General features: G+C 50.2%; 1 protein-coding gene across 1 annotated transcript in view; it reads right to left on the bottom strand.

Annotated features, from left to right (window-relative positions):
* Positions 1–18,843, bottom strand: part of VIT (vitrin) — a 1,751,009-nt gene that overhangs the window by 103,231 nt on the left and 1,628,935 nt on the right. Inside the window, exon 19 of the mRNA XM_085611942.1 lies at positions 7,352–7,865. Coding sequence (XP_085468068.1) covers positions 7,352–7,865 — 514 coding nt within the window. The remainder of the gene's footprint in view (positions 1–7,351; positions 7,866–18,843) is intronic.

Genomic DNA, 18,843 nt, shown 5'->3' with positions numbered 1-18,843 from the left:
ATACAAATTCACTGACAAAACCATGGGTTTCACACACGTTTTAGTTAGGAATTAGCATTTAAAAAACCTTGCAAATTCACTGAAAAAACCATAGGTTTCACACACGTTATAGTTAGGATTTAGCATTTAAAAAACCTTGCAAATTCAGTGAAAAAACCATAGGTTTCACACACGTTATAGTTAGGGGACATTTCACTCATAAAAAACCATTGAAATTCCCCCGTTATAGTTAGTTCAGCTAACTATAACTCGCGCACCCGCAATCCACTGCTGATGACGTCACATATTACATCACTCATGACATGGTCAGTGACATCACTCATGACATCACTGATGACATCTCAAATGACATCACTGATGACATCATCCTTGTGACAGAGTGGTAGACCTCCTCTCACCCTAATATAACCTATGATACAAACATTCAAAAATAGAGACTGAAATTTTCAAAAAAATGGACATACCAATACCAGTTACAACAACCTCTTCAGTAATTCAAAGAAACACATACACATCCACTCATTCACCAACAGTCCTGTACAGTCACTCATACATGTACTCACTCATCATATGTACTCATACACCTATACATCCTGTTACACATTGTCACTCATCCATAGAGTTACTCACACACATAGTCACTCATGCTAATAAAGAGTCAAACATCCATTTACTTGCATATTCAGTTATACACACACCTCATCACTTTCTTCTACAGAAACTTACACATACTTACTCTTTTAAATATTCACTATTAAAAAAAAAAATTATTCATACAGGAACTGTTTCAATCTCTCACTCTCACACATACTCACTTATATACACCAATAGTCAAATATACTTCTTTAAAACATATTTAGTAACTCATAAAGACACTTTTGAGACAGTCATTCACTCACTAACACACCCATACACACACTCATCCAACCATACAGTCATGCACACATGCTGTCTTCAACACATACAACCAGAGAGCCAATCATACATGCACCTATGCACTACGTAATACCCCCCACCGAACCATGCAGACACTCAGAATGATACTCAAAAAACAACCTTAAATCCAATATAAACACCCATGTAGCTACTCACCAACCCAAGCAGACACTTATACACAAAGTCAGAGACTGATATAGATAATTACATATTTAAACATTACTCACTAAGCCATGTATTCACTAAGATACATTTAATCAGTCAGTTACACAATCAAATTTTCAAAAACAAATCATCCTTTTAGACATTTATATACCCATTTATTTTTCCATCGACCTTGAGATATACATATATACAACATATTTAATTTTCTGAAAAACACACATTCACTGGATGATGTCATCAGTGATGTCATTTGAGATGTCATCAGTGACCCACTTGTGGGACACCCCCGCGCCGCACGGCCACCAGCTGCTGCGTGTGCCCCCTGCCTGCCCTCTGCCTCGCTGCTGCCTCGTTTGCCGGCTGCCGCCGCTGCGAGTGTTTTTTGCCTTGTTTTGACGGTATATTGTGCTTGCTTAGTTTAACCTTCTGTTTCCCCTGTTGTAACGTTTATTTGTGCCTGTTTTATTGTATTCTCCGTGTTTGCTCTCCTTCCTTGTTGTCCGCCTACCTCGTCGCCCCCCGCCCTCCCTTCCCGCCACCGCCGCTTGTCCCTGCCCCTTTTTGACTTCTGTAACCCTCCCCGCTCCCGCCTCCCAGCTGCCCCGCCCACCCGCGCACTTGGCCTTAAATGGCGACCGTGCGACGCAGGTGAGTGTGACCCACTTGTGGGACACCCCCGCGCCGCACGGCCACCAGCTGCTGCGTGTGCCCCCTGCCTGCCCTCTGCCTCGCTGCTGCCTCGTTTGCCGGCTGCCGCCGCTGCGAGTGTTTTTTGCCTTGTTTTGACGGTATATTGTGCTTGCTTAGTTTAACCTTCTTTTTCCCCTGTTGTAACGTTTATTTGTGCCTGTTTTATTGTATTCTCCGTGTTTGCTCTCCTTCCTTGTTGTCCGCCTACCTCGTCGCCCCCCGCCCTCCCTTCCCGCCACCGCCGCTTGTCCCCGCCCCTTTTTGACTTCTGTAACCCTCCCCGCTCCCGCCTCCCAGCTGCCCCGCCCACCCGCGCACTTCGCCTTAAATGGCGACCGTGCGAACGCGCAGCGGTAACGCGCAGCGGGCGCGCCGATTGTGCGCCGAAGGCGCGCCAAAGGTAAGCCCGTCTGCGCCCGTCCGCGACCGAACCGCGCCCAGCGCCAGGACCCCTGGACCTCGACCTCGAAGACCCCGACCTACCCGCCTGACGTACTCTGCCGCCACCCTCTTCGCTCTCAACACCGGCCGACTCCCAGAATGCCACCAAGCCACCCCAAGACGCACCCACGGACCCTTCAGCTGCCACGCCTGCAAGTTCACCTGCATCCGGACCTGCCTCGCACCAGCACCCGCCAAGCCGAACACCAGCAGCACCCACCTCAAGTGCATCCTGATCAACACCCGCTCCGTCCACAGACATGCCATCGAACTCTGGAACCTCCTTGACACCACAGCTCCAGACGTTGCCTTCCTCACGGAGACCTGGATGAACGCCTCTTCAGCTCCCGACATCGCCATCGCCATCCCAGAGGGCTACAAGATCGTCCGGAGGGACCGAAACGCCAACCAGATGGGAGGAGGCATCGCCATCATCCACAGGAGCACCATCCGTCTCACGACCAGCACCGACAACACCCTGACCAGCGCCGAACACCTACATTTCCAGATCCACACCAACCCGAACACCACCCTCAGAGGCACCCTGATCTACCGACCCCCTGGACCACGCACGCAATTCAGCGAGGACATCGCCGACTTTATCAGCCCGCATGCCCTCCCCTCCGCCGACTACATCCTCCTGGGAGACCTCAACTTCCATCTGGAGAACAACAACGACCACAACACCAGCACCCTGCTCGACAACCTCGCCAACCTGGGACTCAAGCAACTGGTGTCCACCCCCACCCACCTCGCCGGACACACACTCGACGCCGTCTTCTCATCCAGCACAGACATCGACTTCAGCCACGCCACAGAGCTTCAATGGACGGACCACAGCTGCGTCCACTTCACCTTCAAGAGAACGACGTCCCACCATCACCAGCAACAGACCGCCCGCAGAAGCTGGAACAAGATCACAGCAGACCAGCTCACCACCTCCCTGAGCCAGCACCCTCCTGCCAGCTCAGCGAACCCCAGCCAGGCCGCCGACAACCTCACGAAGTGGATCAGCAACTGCGCGGACGAACTCGCCCCGCTGAGGACCCCGCCTAGCAGACCCGGCAGCAAGAAGGCCCCATGGTTCACCGACGAACTCAAGAGCTCCAAGAAGAACTGCCGAGCCCTCGAGAAAGTCTGGAAAAGGGAACCGACACCGGACAACAGGACCTCCTACAAACTTGCCACCCGGAAACACCACCAGCTGATCCGCGCCGCCAAGAAAACAGCATTCAAGGACCGGTTGGACAACAACGCACACAACTGCAAGGAACTCTTCAACATCGTGAAAGAGCTTTCCAACCCCAGCGCAGGAAACAACGACATCACCCCATCGCAAGACCTCTGCAACTCCCTCGCCTCATACTTCCACAACAAGATCACGGACATACACAGCAGTTTCAACAACCAACCAACGCACACCATGACCGACCAACCACCCCCCCCCACCACCACCCTCCACGCCTGGACCCCGATCAGCACCGAAGACACCATCCGCACGATGAACTCCATCCACTCCGGATCACCGACCGACCCCTGCCCGCACCACGTCTTCAACAGGGCCGACGCTTTCATCGCACCCCACCTGCAAGACATCATCAACACCTCCTTCGACACCGCCATCTTCCCTGAGAGCTGGAAACACGCCGAACTCAGCGCTCTACTCAAGAAACCAACAGCGGACCCCACCGACCTCAAGAATTACCGCCCCATCTCGCTTCTCCCGTTTCCAGCCAAAGTCATCGAGAAGACCGTCAACAAGCAGATGGCCGCCTTCCTCGAGACGAACGGATCCCTCGACCCCTCACAGTCCGGCTTCCGAGCCAAACACAGCACCGAGACCGCCCTCATCGCCGCCACCGATGACATCCGAGCCCTGATGGACAATGGAGAAACAGCGGCCCTCATCCTCCTAGACCTCTCCGCGGCTTTCGACACGGTCTGCCACCGCACCCTAGTACGGCGCCTCAGCAACATCGGAATCCAGGACAAGGCGCTGGAATGGATCATCTCCTTCCTCGACGGAAGAACACAGAGAGTCCGCCTACCACCGTACAAGTCAGAGGCCTCCGAAGTCATCTGCGGCGTCCCCCAAGGATCATCCCTGAGCCCCACCCTCTTCAACGTCTACATGAGCCCCCTCGCGGCCATCGTACGCAAACACCACCTCAGCATAATCTCCTACGCCGACGACACCCAGCTGATCCTCTCCCTGACCAACGACCCCACCGCCGCCAGAGCCAACCTGCACGAAGGGATGAAAGAGGTAGCTGAGTGGATGACGACCAGCCGCCTGAAACTGAACTCGGACAAGACGGAGGTCCTCATCCTGGGCTCCTCACCCTCCGCCTGGGACGACTCCTGGTGGCCTCCCGCCCTGGGCACCGCACCCAAACCGACAGACCATGCACGAAACCTGGGCTTCATCCTGGACTCCTCCCTCTCCATGACCAGGCAAGTCAACACCGTCTCCTCGGCGTGCTTCAACATCCTACGCATGCTACGGAAGATCTTCTGGTGGATCCCCACAGAGACCAGGAAGACCGTCACCCAGGCCCTCGTCACCAGCCGACTGGACTACGGTAACGCCCTCTACGCCGGGACCACCGCCAAGCTCCAGAAGAGACTCCAGCGGATCCAAAACGCCTCAGCCAGACTCATCCTCGACATCCCACGATCCAGCCACATCTCCGGACACCTGAGAGACCTTCACTGGCTCCCCGTCAACAAGAGAATCACCTTCCGCCTCCTCACCCACGCACACAAAGCCCTGCACGACCAAGGCCCGAGCTACCTCAACAGCCGAGTCAACTTCTACGCTCCCAGACGCCACCTCCGATCAGCCAACCACGCCCTCGCCGCCGTCCCCCGCATCCGAAGAGCGACTACAGGAGGAAGGTCCTTCTCCTACCTGGCCGCCAAGACCTGGAACTCCCTCCCGTCCGACCTGCGCCTGACCCAAGACCACCTCTCCTTCAGAAAGAAGCTGAAGACCTGGCTGTTCGAGCAGTAGCGGCACCCCCCCCCAGCGACTTGAGACCCTACGGGTATGTAGCGCGCTTTATAAGTGTCACTGATTGATTGATTGAGTGATGTCATGAGTGATGTCACTGACCAAGTCATGAGTGATGTAATATGTGACGTCATCAGCAGTGGATTGCGGGTGCGCGAGTTATAGTTAGCTGAACTAACTATAACGGGGGAATTTCAATGGTTTTTTATGAGTGAAATGTCCCCTAACTATAACGTGTGTGAAACCTATGGTTTTTTCACTGAATTTGCAAGGTTTTTTAAATGCTAAATCCTAACTATAACGTGTGTGAAACCTATGGTTTTTTCAGTGAATATATATATATATATATATTTGTTTTTATATGATTTTTAAATTATAATATAAATTAATATTAGTTTAATAAGTCTTTTGTAAGTAGATATATGGAAATATATTTGAATTACTATGGGGCCCATTAGGACGGCGGTCGGAAAAGCACCCCGACTGCCATGGAAGCGGAAATCAACCTCCCGCCAGCACCGTGGAAAAACCGGTGGCCAAATTAGGAGTATCCACCAAAAAACACTGACCGTGGCGGAATGGGGCCAAGAAAAACTGCCCGTAGCGGGGGCAGATGGCCAAAAACAGTCCGCAGCGGTCGGATACGCTGCGGAAAAACACCAACCTGCCGCATGTTCAGCGGAGACATCGCACGGGAAATTAGGATATCCCCGACGGTCCCGCGGTACATACTGCTGTCTCCGACTGCCACGGTCGCACAATGGGATAAATGGAAGAGCCAGCGGAAGAGCTGCAGCATAGCAACCGCTGCGGACGATCTGTGAAATATATGGCGGACGAAGCAAAAAACCCACAATAAGGCCAACAAGTGCACACAGAAAACTATCCATGGCCCCCAAATACACAAAACACACCCCAATGACACAACCACATGGCAAAACGAAAAATACAATTCCCAGGACACAACCACATAGCTGAGTATAAAACCAGCCCCTTCCCTGACCACAATCCATTGCAATACTCCATGAGAGAAGGGACACACACCCCAGCTTAAAGGAGAGGCAAAGAACACAACATCACTAGCCACACCACACACAGCACCACCACCACTTCCACACCTGCATAACTACCCCCTGCACATCACACACCATACACATCACAACCACACCCACCACTCTCACCCCTACACCACGGTGTTTCCTGCACCAAGCCAGTACGTGCATCCACCCATTTGTCACAAAATAAATGGTGCCATATGACACCAGCCCTCTCATTGCACAAAGAGGCACACCTACCCCATTGTCAAGCACAGTGTGCACATAGGTAAGCTAAGGAAACTGTCACAGCTACCAAAGTGTTACACACCAATGCACATGTAGAAGAAAGTCAGGGCACAATCATGCACAGCAGCTATTTAGATGTGCATCGCCATGGGGCAAGTGCAACAAGGACCATTCGAAAAATACGAAAGCATATGTGGTGAAGCAAATCAAGATATGAGCATGACAGGACAAAGGTATGCAGGAGATGACAATGGCCAGATGTGACGCCTGCCAGGTCAGACAAATCAACAATGAGTCCTCAATGAAAAACATGTTGTGCCAGGCCCTAGATGGCAACAGGTCCCTGTAATCATTAATTGTGCACGGGTCGCATGGTATGCCTTGACACCTCACACCATGGACAAGTAATGCATGTCAGGAAGCACAGTAGTGCACATAGTAAACAATGTGATGATCAGTCAATTGTGTAATGTACAAAAAGTGAATGATACAGCTAACACAAAAACAATCCTACCTACAACACTGGCAGCCTTGATCCGTGGTGCAAGGGTGCCTGCGTTGGGATTAGGCTGTTGTAGTTGAAGGGTAAAGTTGCAGGACAGTAGGTGAGAGTACTGCTGGGAAACCTATTTTTGAAGGCTATTGCAAACAAAGAGAACCTGTGCCTTAAATGCCTGTCCTTTAACTACTACAATAATAAATATATTTGTGATCTCATCGTATAATAAATGGGTCTGCAATTCTATCTCTGCTTTGTAATGTTGAAATGTGTTGCAATACAATACAAATGATATAATAGCAGTTCAGTAAGAAGAAAACATACCATTCCGATGAGCAGTAGTGGCCGGAACCCGCACATCATCATACGATCTGCCATCAGTAATGACGATCATTATCTTTCTTTTGTTGGGTTTGGATTTACTGAAAAGATGTTCTGAGGCATAGCTGATTGCTGCTCCAGTGCTTGTGCCCCCACTCCAGTAGTTGATTTGCTTTATGGCGTTCATGACATCTTCCTTGGTGCTGTGCTTGTCAAATCCGAACTCCAGCCTCTGCTCATATGTATACTGTACTGCCCCTATCCGGGTGTCAGTGTCTGAGATTTCAAACTCTTTGGTGATGTTTATAATAAACTGCAAAACTGTGCGGAAGTTTCCTGTGCCCACGCTGCTAGAACCATCAACGATAAAGCCAATGTCAGCAGCATTTAGGCAGGTTTTGCTGCACATGAGCCGGTCGGTGTCACAAACACGCTTCACGAGCGGCTGAACAATTTTGCGAAGACTGAACCAGCTTGGTACGTTCATTGAGAAGAACCCATTTGATCTGCAGACAGCCTATAGAGAAATGAAACACATTCAACATCACTAAATAATTTGAGAACTTTGTTTTAGGATGATTACTTGGCTGTGAGGACCGGGTCTACAGAAAGCCCTTTCCATTATGGCAGTGATTTATGCTGTAGAATTAAGATAATGAGTGACCACGTGTTCTTTCTAAAACACACATCAATTAATGAACTAAATAAAATGTATACTTTTTTGTACAAAGAATATCTCAATGCCCCAACACTCTTCATTGTAATTCAAGGCATCCATTTGTTTATTCAGTTACTGGATTTTTTACATGAAAATTAGAATTCGGTACCACTTTGTTTTTCACATTTTGAGCCACATTTTAACATGATGGGGTTTATTTATGAGAGCTTTGCATCACGTAAAGTGGTACATGCCTGACACAGGGCTCTCATAAAGATTTATGAGACCACGCAAAGCCACCGTTTATGGCTTTGAGTGGCCTCGTAAATCATGAGTTAGGTGACACAGCCAAATTGCTGCATCACCTTACTCTGCACCCGGCAGGCGTTCCAGGGGCGTTGCAGTGGGTTTTTCCATGCAACACCATGCAATTTGATGCTGCCTCAGATTTACAAAGTGATGTGCCCATTCCTGCACAAAAACATTCCTGCCTGCAACAGAGGCACCCATGCATCATGGTGCAAGGGTGCCCACTTTGGCTCTAGGCTGCCAAATAGGTGCCAGTGCAGGCAGAAATGACTGGAATGCACCTTATTGATTAAATACAGTGCATTCCTGCCCTTTCACTTTGGCATAGGGCAGCGCAGCAAAGAGCCTTGCTGTGCTGCCCTACATCAAAATATCATAAATGAGGCCCGATAGTCCTTATGTAAAATTGTCAAGGGTCTTGGATGTTGATAAAACAATGTGGGCTAATTCACTACAGCTGCAGATATCTGCATACTGCAAACAGGTTATAGGAAAAAAAATAAACACTTCAAGAATGTTGTGCTATGAAAATCCAGAAACAAAAATATCGCCAACCAAAATATTTACAAGGTAAACATATTTATATAAACATAACAGCAGGTCCCAGGCCTAGCTATCCTGTGCTGCTGCACCGCTCTGCTTCCTCCCCGTTTTTCGGAATGCTTTCTCCTGCTTTTGCCTCGTATTTTAGGATTTGCCTGCACAGTGCTTGACCGCGCTTGTGAAATCCATTGTTTTCAATATAAATCTTCCCTCCCCCCTCCCCTACTTAAATGGCGACCGGTGCATGACGCGCGCAGTGGGCGTGCCACTGGCGTGCCTAAGGCAAGCCCGTCTGCGCCCGTCCACGCCCAGCGTCAGACCCCTGGCCCCCGCAAGAGCCGCGACAACCGACGATGCTTCGACACCGACTTTATCCACGGACTCAACACCAAATGATCTTCTAACTGCTTCCAGGCCAGCCCGATACTCACCCACTGACCCTTCTCCTGCCGACACTGCAGCTTCTCCTGCCACCGAACACCAGCATGCCCACCCGTCAGGGCAGGACGCAACCACCTGCTTTCTACTCAACACCCACTCCATCCACAGGCACGTCATCAAACTCTGGGACCAACTCGACTCAGCCTTCCCAGACGTTGCCTTTCTAACAGAGACCTAGTTGAACTCTTCCTCGGCTCCCGACATTGCCATTCCCATTGCCATCCCAGAGGGTTACAAGATCACCAGGAGGGACCGCAACAACAGACCTGGAGGAGGAATTGCTATTGTCTACAGGAATACCCTCAGAATCTCGACCAGCACAGCAGACACCTCCAGCACCGCCGAACATCTCCACTTCCAGATCCACATCGACCCCAACACCACCCTCAGAGGAACACTCGTCTACAGACCCCCGGGGCCCCGGCCACAGTTCATCAACGCCATCTCCGACATCGTCAGCATGCACGCCCTTGCATCCACAGACTACATCCTCCTTGGAGAACTGAATTTCCACCTCGAGAAAACCGACGACAGCAACACCATCGCCCTGCTCGCCAACCTCACCAACCTCGGACTCAAACAGCTCATCAGGGTCCCCACCCACACCGCTGGACACACGCTAGACCCCATCCTCTCTGTCAGCAAACACATTACCTTCAGCCAGTCCGCCGAACTCCATTGGACCGACCACCACTGCGTCCACTTCACCTTCGAGAAACCCACCACGAAGCACCACCCGCAACAAATCCCCCACCGCAGCTGGAACAGGATCAGTGAAGACCAGCTCATCACCACCCTCACCCGCAACCCATCCACCGACACCGTTGACACTGACACAGCCACCCGAAACCTCAAGCAATGGATCGACGACTGCGACAACACCCTCGCCCCGATCCTAAGACCCTCAAACCAACGTACAGACAGAAAGACCAGCTGGTTCACCACCGACCTCCAGGAGTCCAAACGGAATTGCAGAAAACTCTAGAAGAAGTGGTGCCATGAGCAGACACGGGACAACCACGCTTCCTCAAGGACGCCAGCCGCAAGCACCACCAACTCATTTGAGCTACCAAAAGGACCTCCTTCCAGGAACGTATCAACAACAATGCACACAACAGCAAAGAGCTCTTCAATGTCGTGAAGGAACTCTCCAACCCCAGCTCCAGTGCCAACATCCCACCGTCGCAAGACCTCTGTGACTCACTAGCCTCCTTCTTTCACCGCAAGATCGCAGACATCCACGACAGCTTCAACACCCGGACCCCACCAACAGGCGCTAACACCTCTGATTCACCACCCCCCAGCCTCACCAACCACCTGCTCTCCTGGACCCACGTCAATGACGACAATACCATCAAGACCATGAACACCATCCACTCCGGTTCACCTTCCGACCCTTGCCCGCACCCCATACTCAACAAAGTCAACCGCATCATCGCTTCCCAACTCCGGAATATCATCAACAGCTCCTTCGAGACCGCCACATTCCCCGAAAGCTGGAAAGATGTCGGGGTCAGCGCACTATTCAAGAAACCCACAGCGGACCCAAAGGACCTTAAGAACTTCCAGCCCATCTCCCTGCTCCCGTTCCCAGTGAAAGTCATCGAAAAGACCGTCAACAAGCAACTGTCCAAATTCCTCGAGGAGAACGACGTCCTGGACCCGTCCCAATCAGGATTCCGCAGCAAGCATAGCACCGAAACTGCCCTCATCACTGCCACCGATGACATCAGGACCATGCTGGACAACGGCGAAACCGCAGCCCTCATCCTCCTGGACCTCTCGGCCGCCTTCGACACCGTCTGCCACCGCATCCTCCGCACATGCCTCCACGACGCAGGAATCAGCGACAAGGCCCTGGGCTAGATCACCTCCTTCCTTACCGACAGAACCCAGAGGGTCCAGCTCCCCCATTCCACTCAGAAGCCACCAAGACCATCTGCGGCGTGCCCCAAGGATCATCCCTCAGCCCTTCCCTTTTCAACGTCTACATGCCTCCACTCGCCAACATCGTCTGCTCGCACAACCTCAACATCGTCTCCTATGCCGATGACACCCAGCTGATCCTCTCACTCACCAAGGACCCCGCCACCGCCAAAACAAACCTCCACGAAGGACTGAAGGCCGTCGCCGACTGGATGGAGAACAGTTGCCTGAAACTGAACGCGGACATGACGGAGGTCCTCATCCTCGGCTCCTCCCCCTCTGCCTGGAATGAGTCCTGGTGGCCGGCCACGCTGGGAGCCGCACTGACGCCCACTGTCCACGCACGCAACCTGGGATTCTTCCTGGACTCATCACTCTCAATGACCCAACAAGTCAATGCCGTCTCCTCCTGCTTCAACACCCTCCCCATGCTTCGTAAGATCTACAGATGGATCCCCACCTGAACCAGAAAGACGGTCACCCATGCCCTTGTCAGCAGCAGACTGGACTACGGCAACACCCTCTACACTGGAACCACGCCCAAACTCCAGAAAAGACTGCAACACATACAGAACGCCTCCACACGCCTCATCCTCGACATCCCCCGCCACTCCCACATCACAGCCCACCTGAAGGACCTGCACTGGCTCCCCGTCAACAAGAGGATCACCTTCAAGCTCCTGACCCACGCTCACAAAGCACTCCACAACGTCGGACCAGCATACCTCAACAAGCGTCTCACCTTACACCCCAAATCGTCAGCTTCGCATCGCCGACCTCGCCCTCGCCACCGTCCCACGCATACAAAGAACCACCATCGGCAGCAGAGCCTTCTCCTACTTCGCCACCAAGACGTGGAACACCTTCCCCACCCATCTGCGTATGACCCAGGAGCTGCTGACCTTCAGGAGACACCTCAAGACCTGGCTGATCGAGCAGTAGCTGTTACCCCCCCCTCAGCGCCTTGAGACCCTCATGGGTAAGTAGTGCGCTATACAAATGATTGATTGAAAGATGCTTACATCCTCCCCCTAGCTTTTCATTGGTCCCGGTGCTTGCCACTTACTTCTTTTCCATTTCTGTTAGCCACAGCATATTTACCAATGCTTGTTCATCTTCTGCTTACCAACTCAGTTTCCCCGTAGCCAAAATACTGTTAACATCTGCTTTGGTGGAACAATTTTTTCATAAAGTTTTGCCTCCTTCAGATTTTTCATCTTGGGTGATACTTTAAACTAAATTAGTAGATTTATATAGCACAACTTATCACCCAGAGAGAGTAAGTGATTTTCCCAGAATCATAGGATGTTGCACCGCTGAGACTCGAACCAGGACCCCCAGCTCTTGAGTCAGCTGCAAAATACAGCAGACATGGAAAGCGTAACAAATGAGGAGAAATACAAATATTTTGCCACGTTACAGCTGCCCTGGGGAGGCGTAAGGTTTTGGTTCTGCTCCAGGTTTACATGATTAAGGAAATATGGGACAGTGTCAAAAGTCATGGGTGCCGAGTGTGAAAACCTACTGCAATGCCCATGGAATGCCTCCTTGACAGAGAGTAAGGCAAGGCAGTATCTTGCGCTGCTTTGCCTCTCTCTATATCTATGCGGCTGCAGCGTAAAAAAAAAAAAGTGATGCTCCAGTGGCGTATGCTTCTCATAAATAGGCCCCTAATTCTCTGTCTTGAAGTCATCAGCCAGTTGTAAATGTAATCCTCCAAGCCACTGTAGTGACAGAGGCCCTATCTCTGTCAGCTTAGTAGGGAATTGACCACCATTGTGGCAGTGACATTTTACTGAAAGTGCTCCCACAGTAGTGGTAGAATAGCTTTCGGACAGGTTGTAGTAACAGTTCTGCAGTATGTGGTGGTGGCAGGCTCAGAAATTCTTTTTTCCCAGAAACTTGGCAACTCCTCAATGTCTAAATGAAGTAGGGAACCAAAAGAAGGCTGAATAGAATGTCTGCTGATTTAAGACAGATGTCCCTCCGTGCAATCAGTAACATAGTTAGCCATTTAGTCCTGCATAATGAATCTGCACACCAAGCCATCCACTGGTAGAAAACATCAAATATTTGCAACGTCTGTGTGATGGCCCAGTTTGTGCTTCTCACCACCTGCATTCTCGATGTGATAACGGATGTGGCTGTGACTTGAAAGACTCAGTGCCTCATTCATGAGGCCCTACGGGCACTTTTGCGCCGCCAGAAAGTCACTTTTTTGACGTTCCACTGGTGCAATGTGCCACGGCATATTTATAAGGCCACGGAAAGCTACGTTACGTGGCTTTTCATGGCCTTATGAATATGTGCCCCTTTCATGCACAACACGGCGTGAAAGGGGAGTTCCATGGGTGTTGCTGTGGGTGTTCCCAAGCAGCATCCAAGGAACCTGACACATTCCCAGATTTACGAGAAATCATAAACCTAGGAATACGTCAGAACCTAACGCCACCCCATGGGTGGTGTTAGGGAGGCACAACAAGGGGATATGTTTTTATTTCTCCTTGTGCTTTCCTTTTTCTATGTGTGCTGCATTGTGCAGCACATATAGAAAAAGGATATCGCCTCTTGTGATTGATTTTGTGCAGGAAGGTGTCAGCCAGCAACACAAGCACCATAGCACGAAGGTGCCAGGGTGCCTGCGTTGGTGCGTGGTAGCCCATTGTGCACCAGCACTGGGGGAAAAGACAGGAATGCGTCGTATCACATAGATACATAGAAAAGGGCATTCTGCCCTTTTGTTTTGACATAGGGCAGCGCCACAAGATTCCCTACGGCGCTGCCGTGCATCAAAACCTCATAAATGAGGCCCTGACTATGTAAAAGAGGTGCAACTCACTTTCTTACAGACTCGTATGCATTTTATTGCCTATTACATCAAAATCCCATACCCTACCAGCCCGTTACATTAGTCTCCTCTTCTAAGTCAGAAGAGGATAAACTGCTTTTCCTTAGAGAAAAGGTAAGGACTACACCTTTCTCCACAAATATGAATACATGTATGCCTTGATGGTGAGACTGTATTGTAGTTGCATTTGCATAGCGCTTCATACCTCTGAAGACCAGTGAATTGCATTTGTGGACGGGTATCACACTACTCGGTGGGAGTGCTCGTAATGGAAGAGAGTGAGTCTGTCATGCAAGTTGTGTGGACAGTGTATGATATCATGTGTGAGGACCAGAGATGTTCTGTTATGTTTTATCAATGCATCTTTCCATGACTTTGAAGTGATAAGGGATAGGATGCTTAAGCATTAGAAGCATATGAATGCATTCCGGTCTCTGAGGGAAGCGATTTGGCATCGTGAATGCATGGTACAGGCTACTCAAACCATATCACGTGAAGTATGTAGCAGCACGTGTAGGAATCATTTTTTTATAAGAAGCATCGTGGGTGTGTACGCAGGTACCCGACATTTGGGGCGGTCTGTGGAATACAATTCATACCCCACTGTCTAGATAATTGTCCAGAGGTGAAAGATGTTGCCTTCAGAGGTGTAGCCTGGTACCTTTTGTAATACATGTCCATGAATTCACAATGGCGTGGTAAAGGAGTTTATCCTATACTAGCAGTCAGTCAGTCATAAAATAAATAAAAGTATAATTGTAGACTAGCCATAGTACGCCTCAAAGAGTGATGGTAATGGGAAGTATAGTAGCATCCATGGTATGGTTCTGCATGTAATTCTAGGAATGGGAAAGGAAGACTTCTAGGAATGATTACACACCACGTACAATTGGGAGTGTAGACATTCTAGGGGGTGGTAAGCATAAACTAAGATCATACCTCATACTTGCATGGGTTTCAAAGTCCATCCAGGATCAGCTACATGTGCAAATGAAGCATAAAATAGAGACCAAAAGAGTGATTAGGTGCTACCTGCCTAGGTTAGACCCCACATGAATGGGCCAATGATTAGTGCCCTAATCAACAAGCATTTGCAATGCAATAGGTCTTGCATTTGCAAGAGTTTGAGCTATTGGCATTGTAAATGACAATGCCTTTATTTATGTGCTTTTAAAACCTGAAAGTTGTGCATAAACACCCACTTGGTACTTATAGTGATTGCTCAAAAGAAGCAAGGATGGCAGAAACTGCGCCTCTTTTACTGCCAGCCTTGCTTCTCCTGAGCCAGGACTATAAGTACAAAGTGAGTGTTTACGCACCGCTTGCAGGTTTTCAAAACACAAATAAAAGGCATCCTTATTTATGATGCCAATAGCTCAAACTCTCGCAAATGCAAGACCTATTGGGTTGCAAATGCTTGTTTTAATATAGCACTTTATACTGTAATAATGCTGCCTCGCGGTTCCCAGCTCTTGGATGTTGCTGATTCCGCTGGTCTTTGCCTCAATACGTACCAATACGTACCGCCAGTGAGTCGTGGGTGGCCGGGCAGCAAAGTGCCACTGAGCGCAACCGAGTTTCGCCCCCCCCCCCCCAACAGTGCTCCGGTCAATACTGCAGTTGGAGAGCAGAGCATTGATCTAGCGTCGGAGGAGCTGAGGGTTTGTGGGCTGAGAGCTGCGAGTTCAAGCAGAAGCAGCAGTGTGCAGCAGAGAACAGGGAGCAGCAAGCGGAACCAGCGTGACGCCGAGGAAGGAAGGACGACAAATCTCTGCCTTCAGCACCGGTCCCCCCGCCCCCATAGCCTCTCAGCCTTGTAGCCCATAACGCAGCATTACCTGGTTTATCCATGGGCACCTGCGGTTGAAGGCGGATCCGCGTTTTGGCCTACCGCGCCTGCTCTTGCGGTGCAGTGGCTTGGTACACTTAGCGGCTCCAGTTGTGCCACCCCCCCCGCTTTTGAGCTTCAGACCGCGACTCCCTTTGGGGTCCTCTCAATGAGCTGGTGTACGGGGTGCTGACGGGTTGGCCCCTGGAAGTGTGGGAGCCAGGAGACCCAAGTGCTGAGGTTAGAAGAGAGAAAGAAGACCATGAGTGAACACTCTCCTTCCCTGGCAGCGTAGGCAGCGTGGTGCCTGGAGAGGTGAGGAGATAAGGGGCCACGGAGGGGGTTGCTGGGGGCAGCTTGGTGAACTGACTGACTGCCCTCATTTCATTGATGGCCTCTCGGACTTGCTAATCGCCTAATGAGTTGAATCTTATGTATACTGCCGCACAGCTGACTGCACTGACACCGAGACACTGATAGAGACTGTGAGGAGGAGCAGTGAGTGGGAGATCTCCATCTCGTTTTGAGTTATCCCTCCATCAGCTTTGTTTTTCAACCACCTTGCTGCTTTGCTTGATAGGTTGAAAGGTTCCCTCTGGTTCTCTCTGGTTCCAAAATTTCCAAAAACTAAATTATTCTGTGATGCCATCCAGGTGCTTGCGCTCAAACGGACAGGTAGGTTCATTCACAGGACTGTCAGGGCCACCAGCAAGCTCAGCTAGTCACTCTACGTGCCACCCTAGTCCCCTAAAACTCCAAAAAGCTATCAGGCGAAGGAAAAATAGGGGGCACCTTTCACATTTGAAAACATATCCATCGGTGATATCAATGTTCAAGAAGGGTGTAAGGAGTTCCCTACGGGGTAAGGTTGAAAAAGACGGGGCAAAGGATGGGGCCCAGGAGGCCCAGGAGATGGCCACCTGTGTAATACAGGAGAATGAGGAGGGCGTTCAACCCGTTCTCCCAGAGTTTGAAGTGCCTCCTTTTCCCACTTCAATTATTCACCATCAGACCACAGGCAAAAAACTTCAGTCGTCTTCATTAACACGGCTTCCTGGTGGAAATGCTTTACAGGCAGGAGTGGAAGATAGCGAGATGGAAATGGACCTAACTGAGGGCAGAGCAGAGGTCTTTCCTGTTGAGAATCATGACAGAAAAGAATTGTCACTACTGTCACCATTGGCAGGGCTGGTATTCCTGTTTGATAAACCCAATCCCACCCACAGAAGATTTACTGAGTGTTATTCTGGTCCTTCCCCACCAAAGTTGTGTGAGCAGGTGCCACAGTCTACAGACCTTAGCTCTGCACTGGTGAAAATGGAGGACTACACCCTGCCATACATCGCTATACCATTGGAAAAAAACAAAGACTTGGAGGCCCATTTGAGAAAACCAATCACTGTGGATCCGGAATTGAGACTGTCTCCGGTTTTATTAGCTGGTTCCCCTCACATGCCCGCCCTGTACAGTATTACCCCCACTATTTTCTCTCATGTCCATTCATTAGACTTGTCCGACGTGGGGGCATCAGTCGCATTTCAAGACAAGGGGGCACATGACATTATGAACTCAGTAGAGAATGTACGGGGGGCACCTTAGAGATATTTTATGCAATGGAGAGAATTCTCTCATCAATGTTATCTTTACTGGAGAAAACCACGGTAAATTCTGATCATATATTGGAGGTTCTCTCTCCTATTTTAATGGGGATGCAAAAACTCAACGCAGTTAACCAAGTAACAAATAAGTTAGTAAAGGCCCCTGATATAGATTGCCGTCCATGCCAGACATGTAATGGGGTGTCTATACGGGGAACTAAGTTAGAGGAGCAGAAAGTTAAGGAGGCCTCTATAGTTGTACCGCCTAGAGGTAGTCCCCTGGTAAGCTTAGCTCTAGATAAACAACATATAGAGAGTACCCAGCTGTGAGAAGTTGGCCTGGTATATGATGCTCACTAGTTAAAGTGATCACCTTGTACCATGCCAAGCAACCCTTATGGTGTGGTTGTAAGTCAACCTTTTCGGACTAGCTGCCCTAGTGGTAGCGTAGGCTAAGCAGTCTTTGAGGCTAAACTCGTGAAGCGTGTTAAGCCAGCTGTTTTACCAAATGTAACCCCCTTTTATACCAATGAAAGGACACCACACAGATATATATTCAAAATATATATGTATTTATTTCTCAAAGTAACCCCTAGTCTCTTTATGAGCACAGGAGCACAAATCGTCAAACAAGATTATCACAGAATACACAGAAGTTGCACGTTATATGGATAGGCCCTGGTGGCCACTCAAACCATATACTAAAATAGTGGTATAAGTACCACGAACAGAAAAGGGAAAAGGCCTAGGGCCTCTAGAATCGCTGGGCCTACAAGGAGCTAACGTCAGTTAGTGACCAGGAGGTCCACGGGTGGCGTGTGCAGAGCAAATAGTCACACGCGTGCTCCCATAGGTTTCAATGGGTGCGTAAAAAGTACAAAGTTACTGCAAAGAGGATCTTCCGGATGGACTAGGAACTCAAGATTTGGAACACAGGCACTAGAGATGTATTACTACACATGGGCACCGGAGTACCAGCTTTACCTCACCCACAGGAAGCGGGTGCATAGGCCTCAAAGTGCGTCGGGTTTCTTCTATCTGTTCCGTGGAGCTTGGAGACAAAGATGCTGCAGGCGGTCGGTCCGGGAGAGATGCAGTGGATCCAAGAGTGGATCGGAGATGTTGAAGACCTGTAAGCAGAGGGGACAGTGTTCACAGTCACTAGCCAGTGACCAGCGTGGCACCAGGTGGGTACCAGGCGATGTCGGGTGCAAACAGGCGATGAGGGGTAGCTTGTCTCCGCAGCCACGTGGTCCCTGAAGGTCAACGACGTCCAGGAGTCGGCTCACGAGCTGTCCCACGCAGGCTCTCGCTGTCGGCGGTGTCGGCGACTTGATCGAAGCA

This window comes from Triturus cristatus, chromosome 6 (assembly GCF_964204655.1).
Source record: "Triturus cristatus chromosome 6, aTriCri1.1, whole genome shotgun sequence".
NCBI classification, from domain to species: domain Eukaryota; kingdom Metazoa; phylum Chordata; class Amphibia; order Caudata; family Salamandridae; genus Triturus; species Triturus cristatus.
The sequence above is the reverse complement of the archived record's forward strand: the minus strand, read 5'-3'. Positions and strand labels throughout refer to the sequence as shown.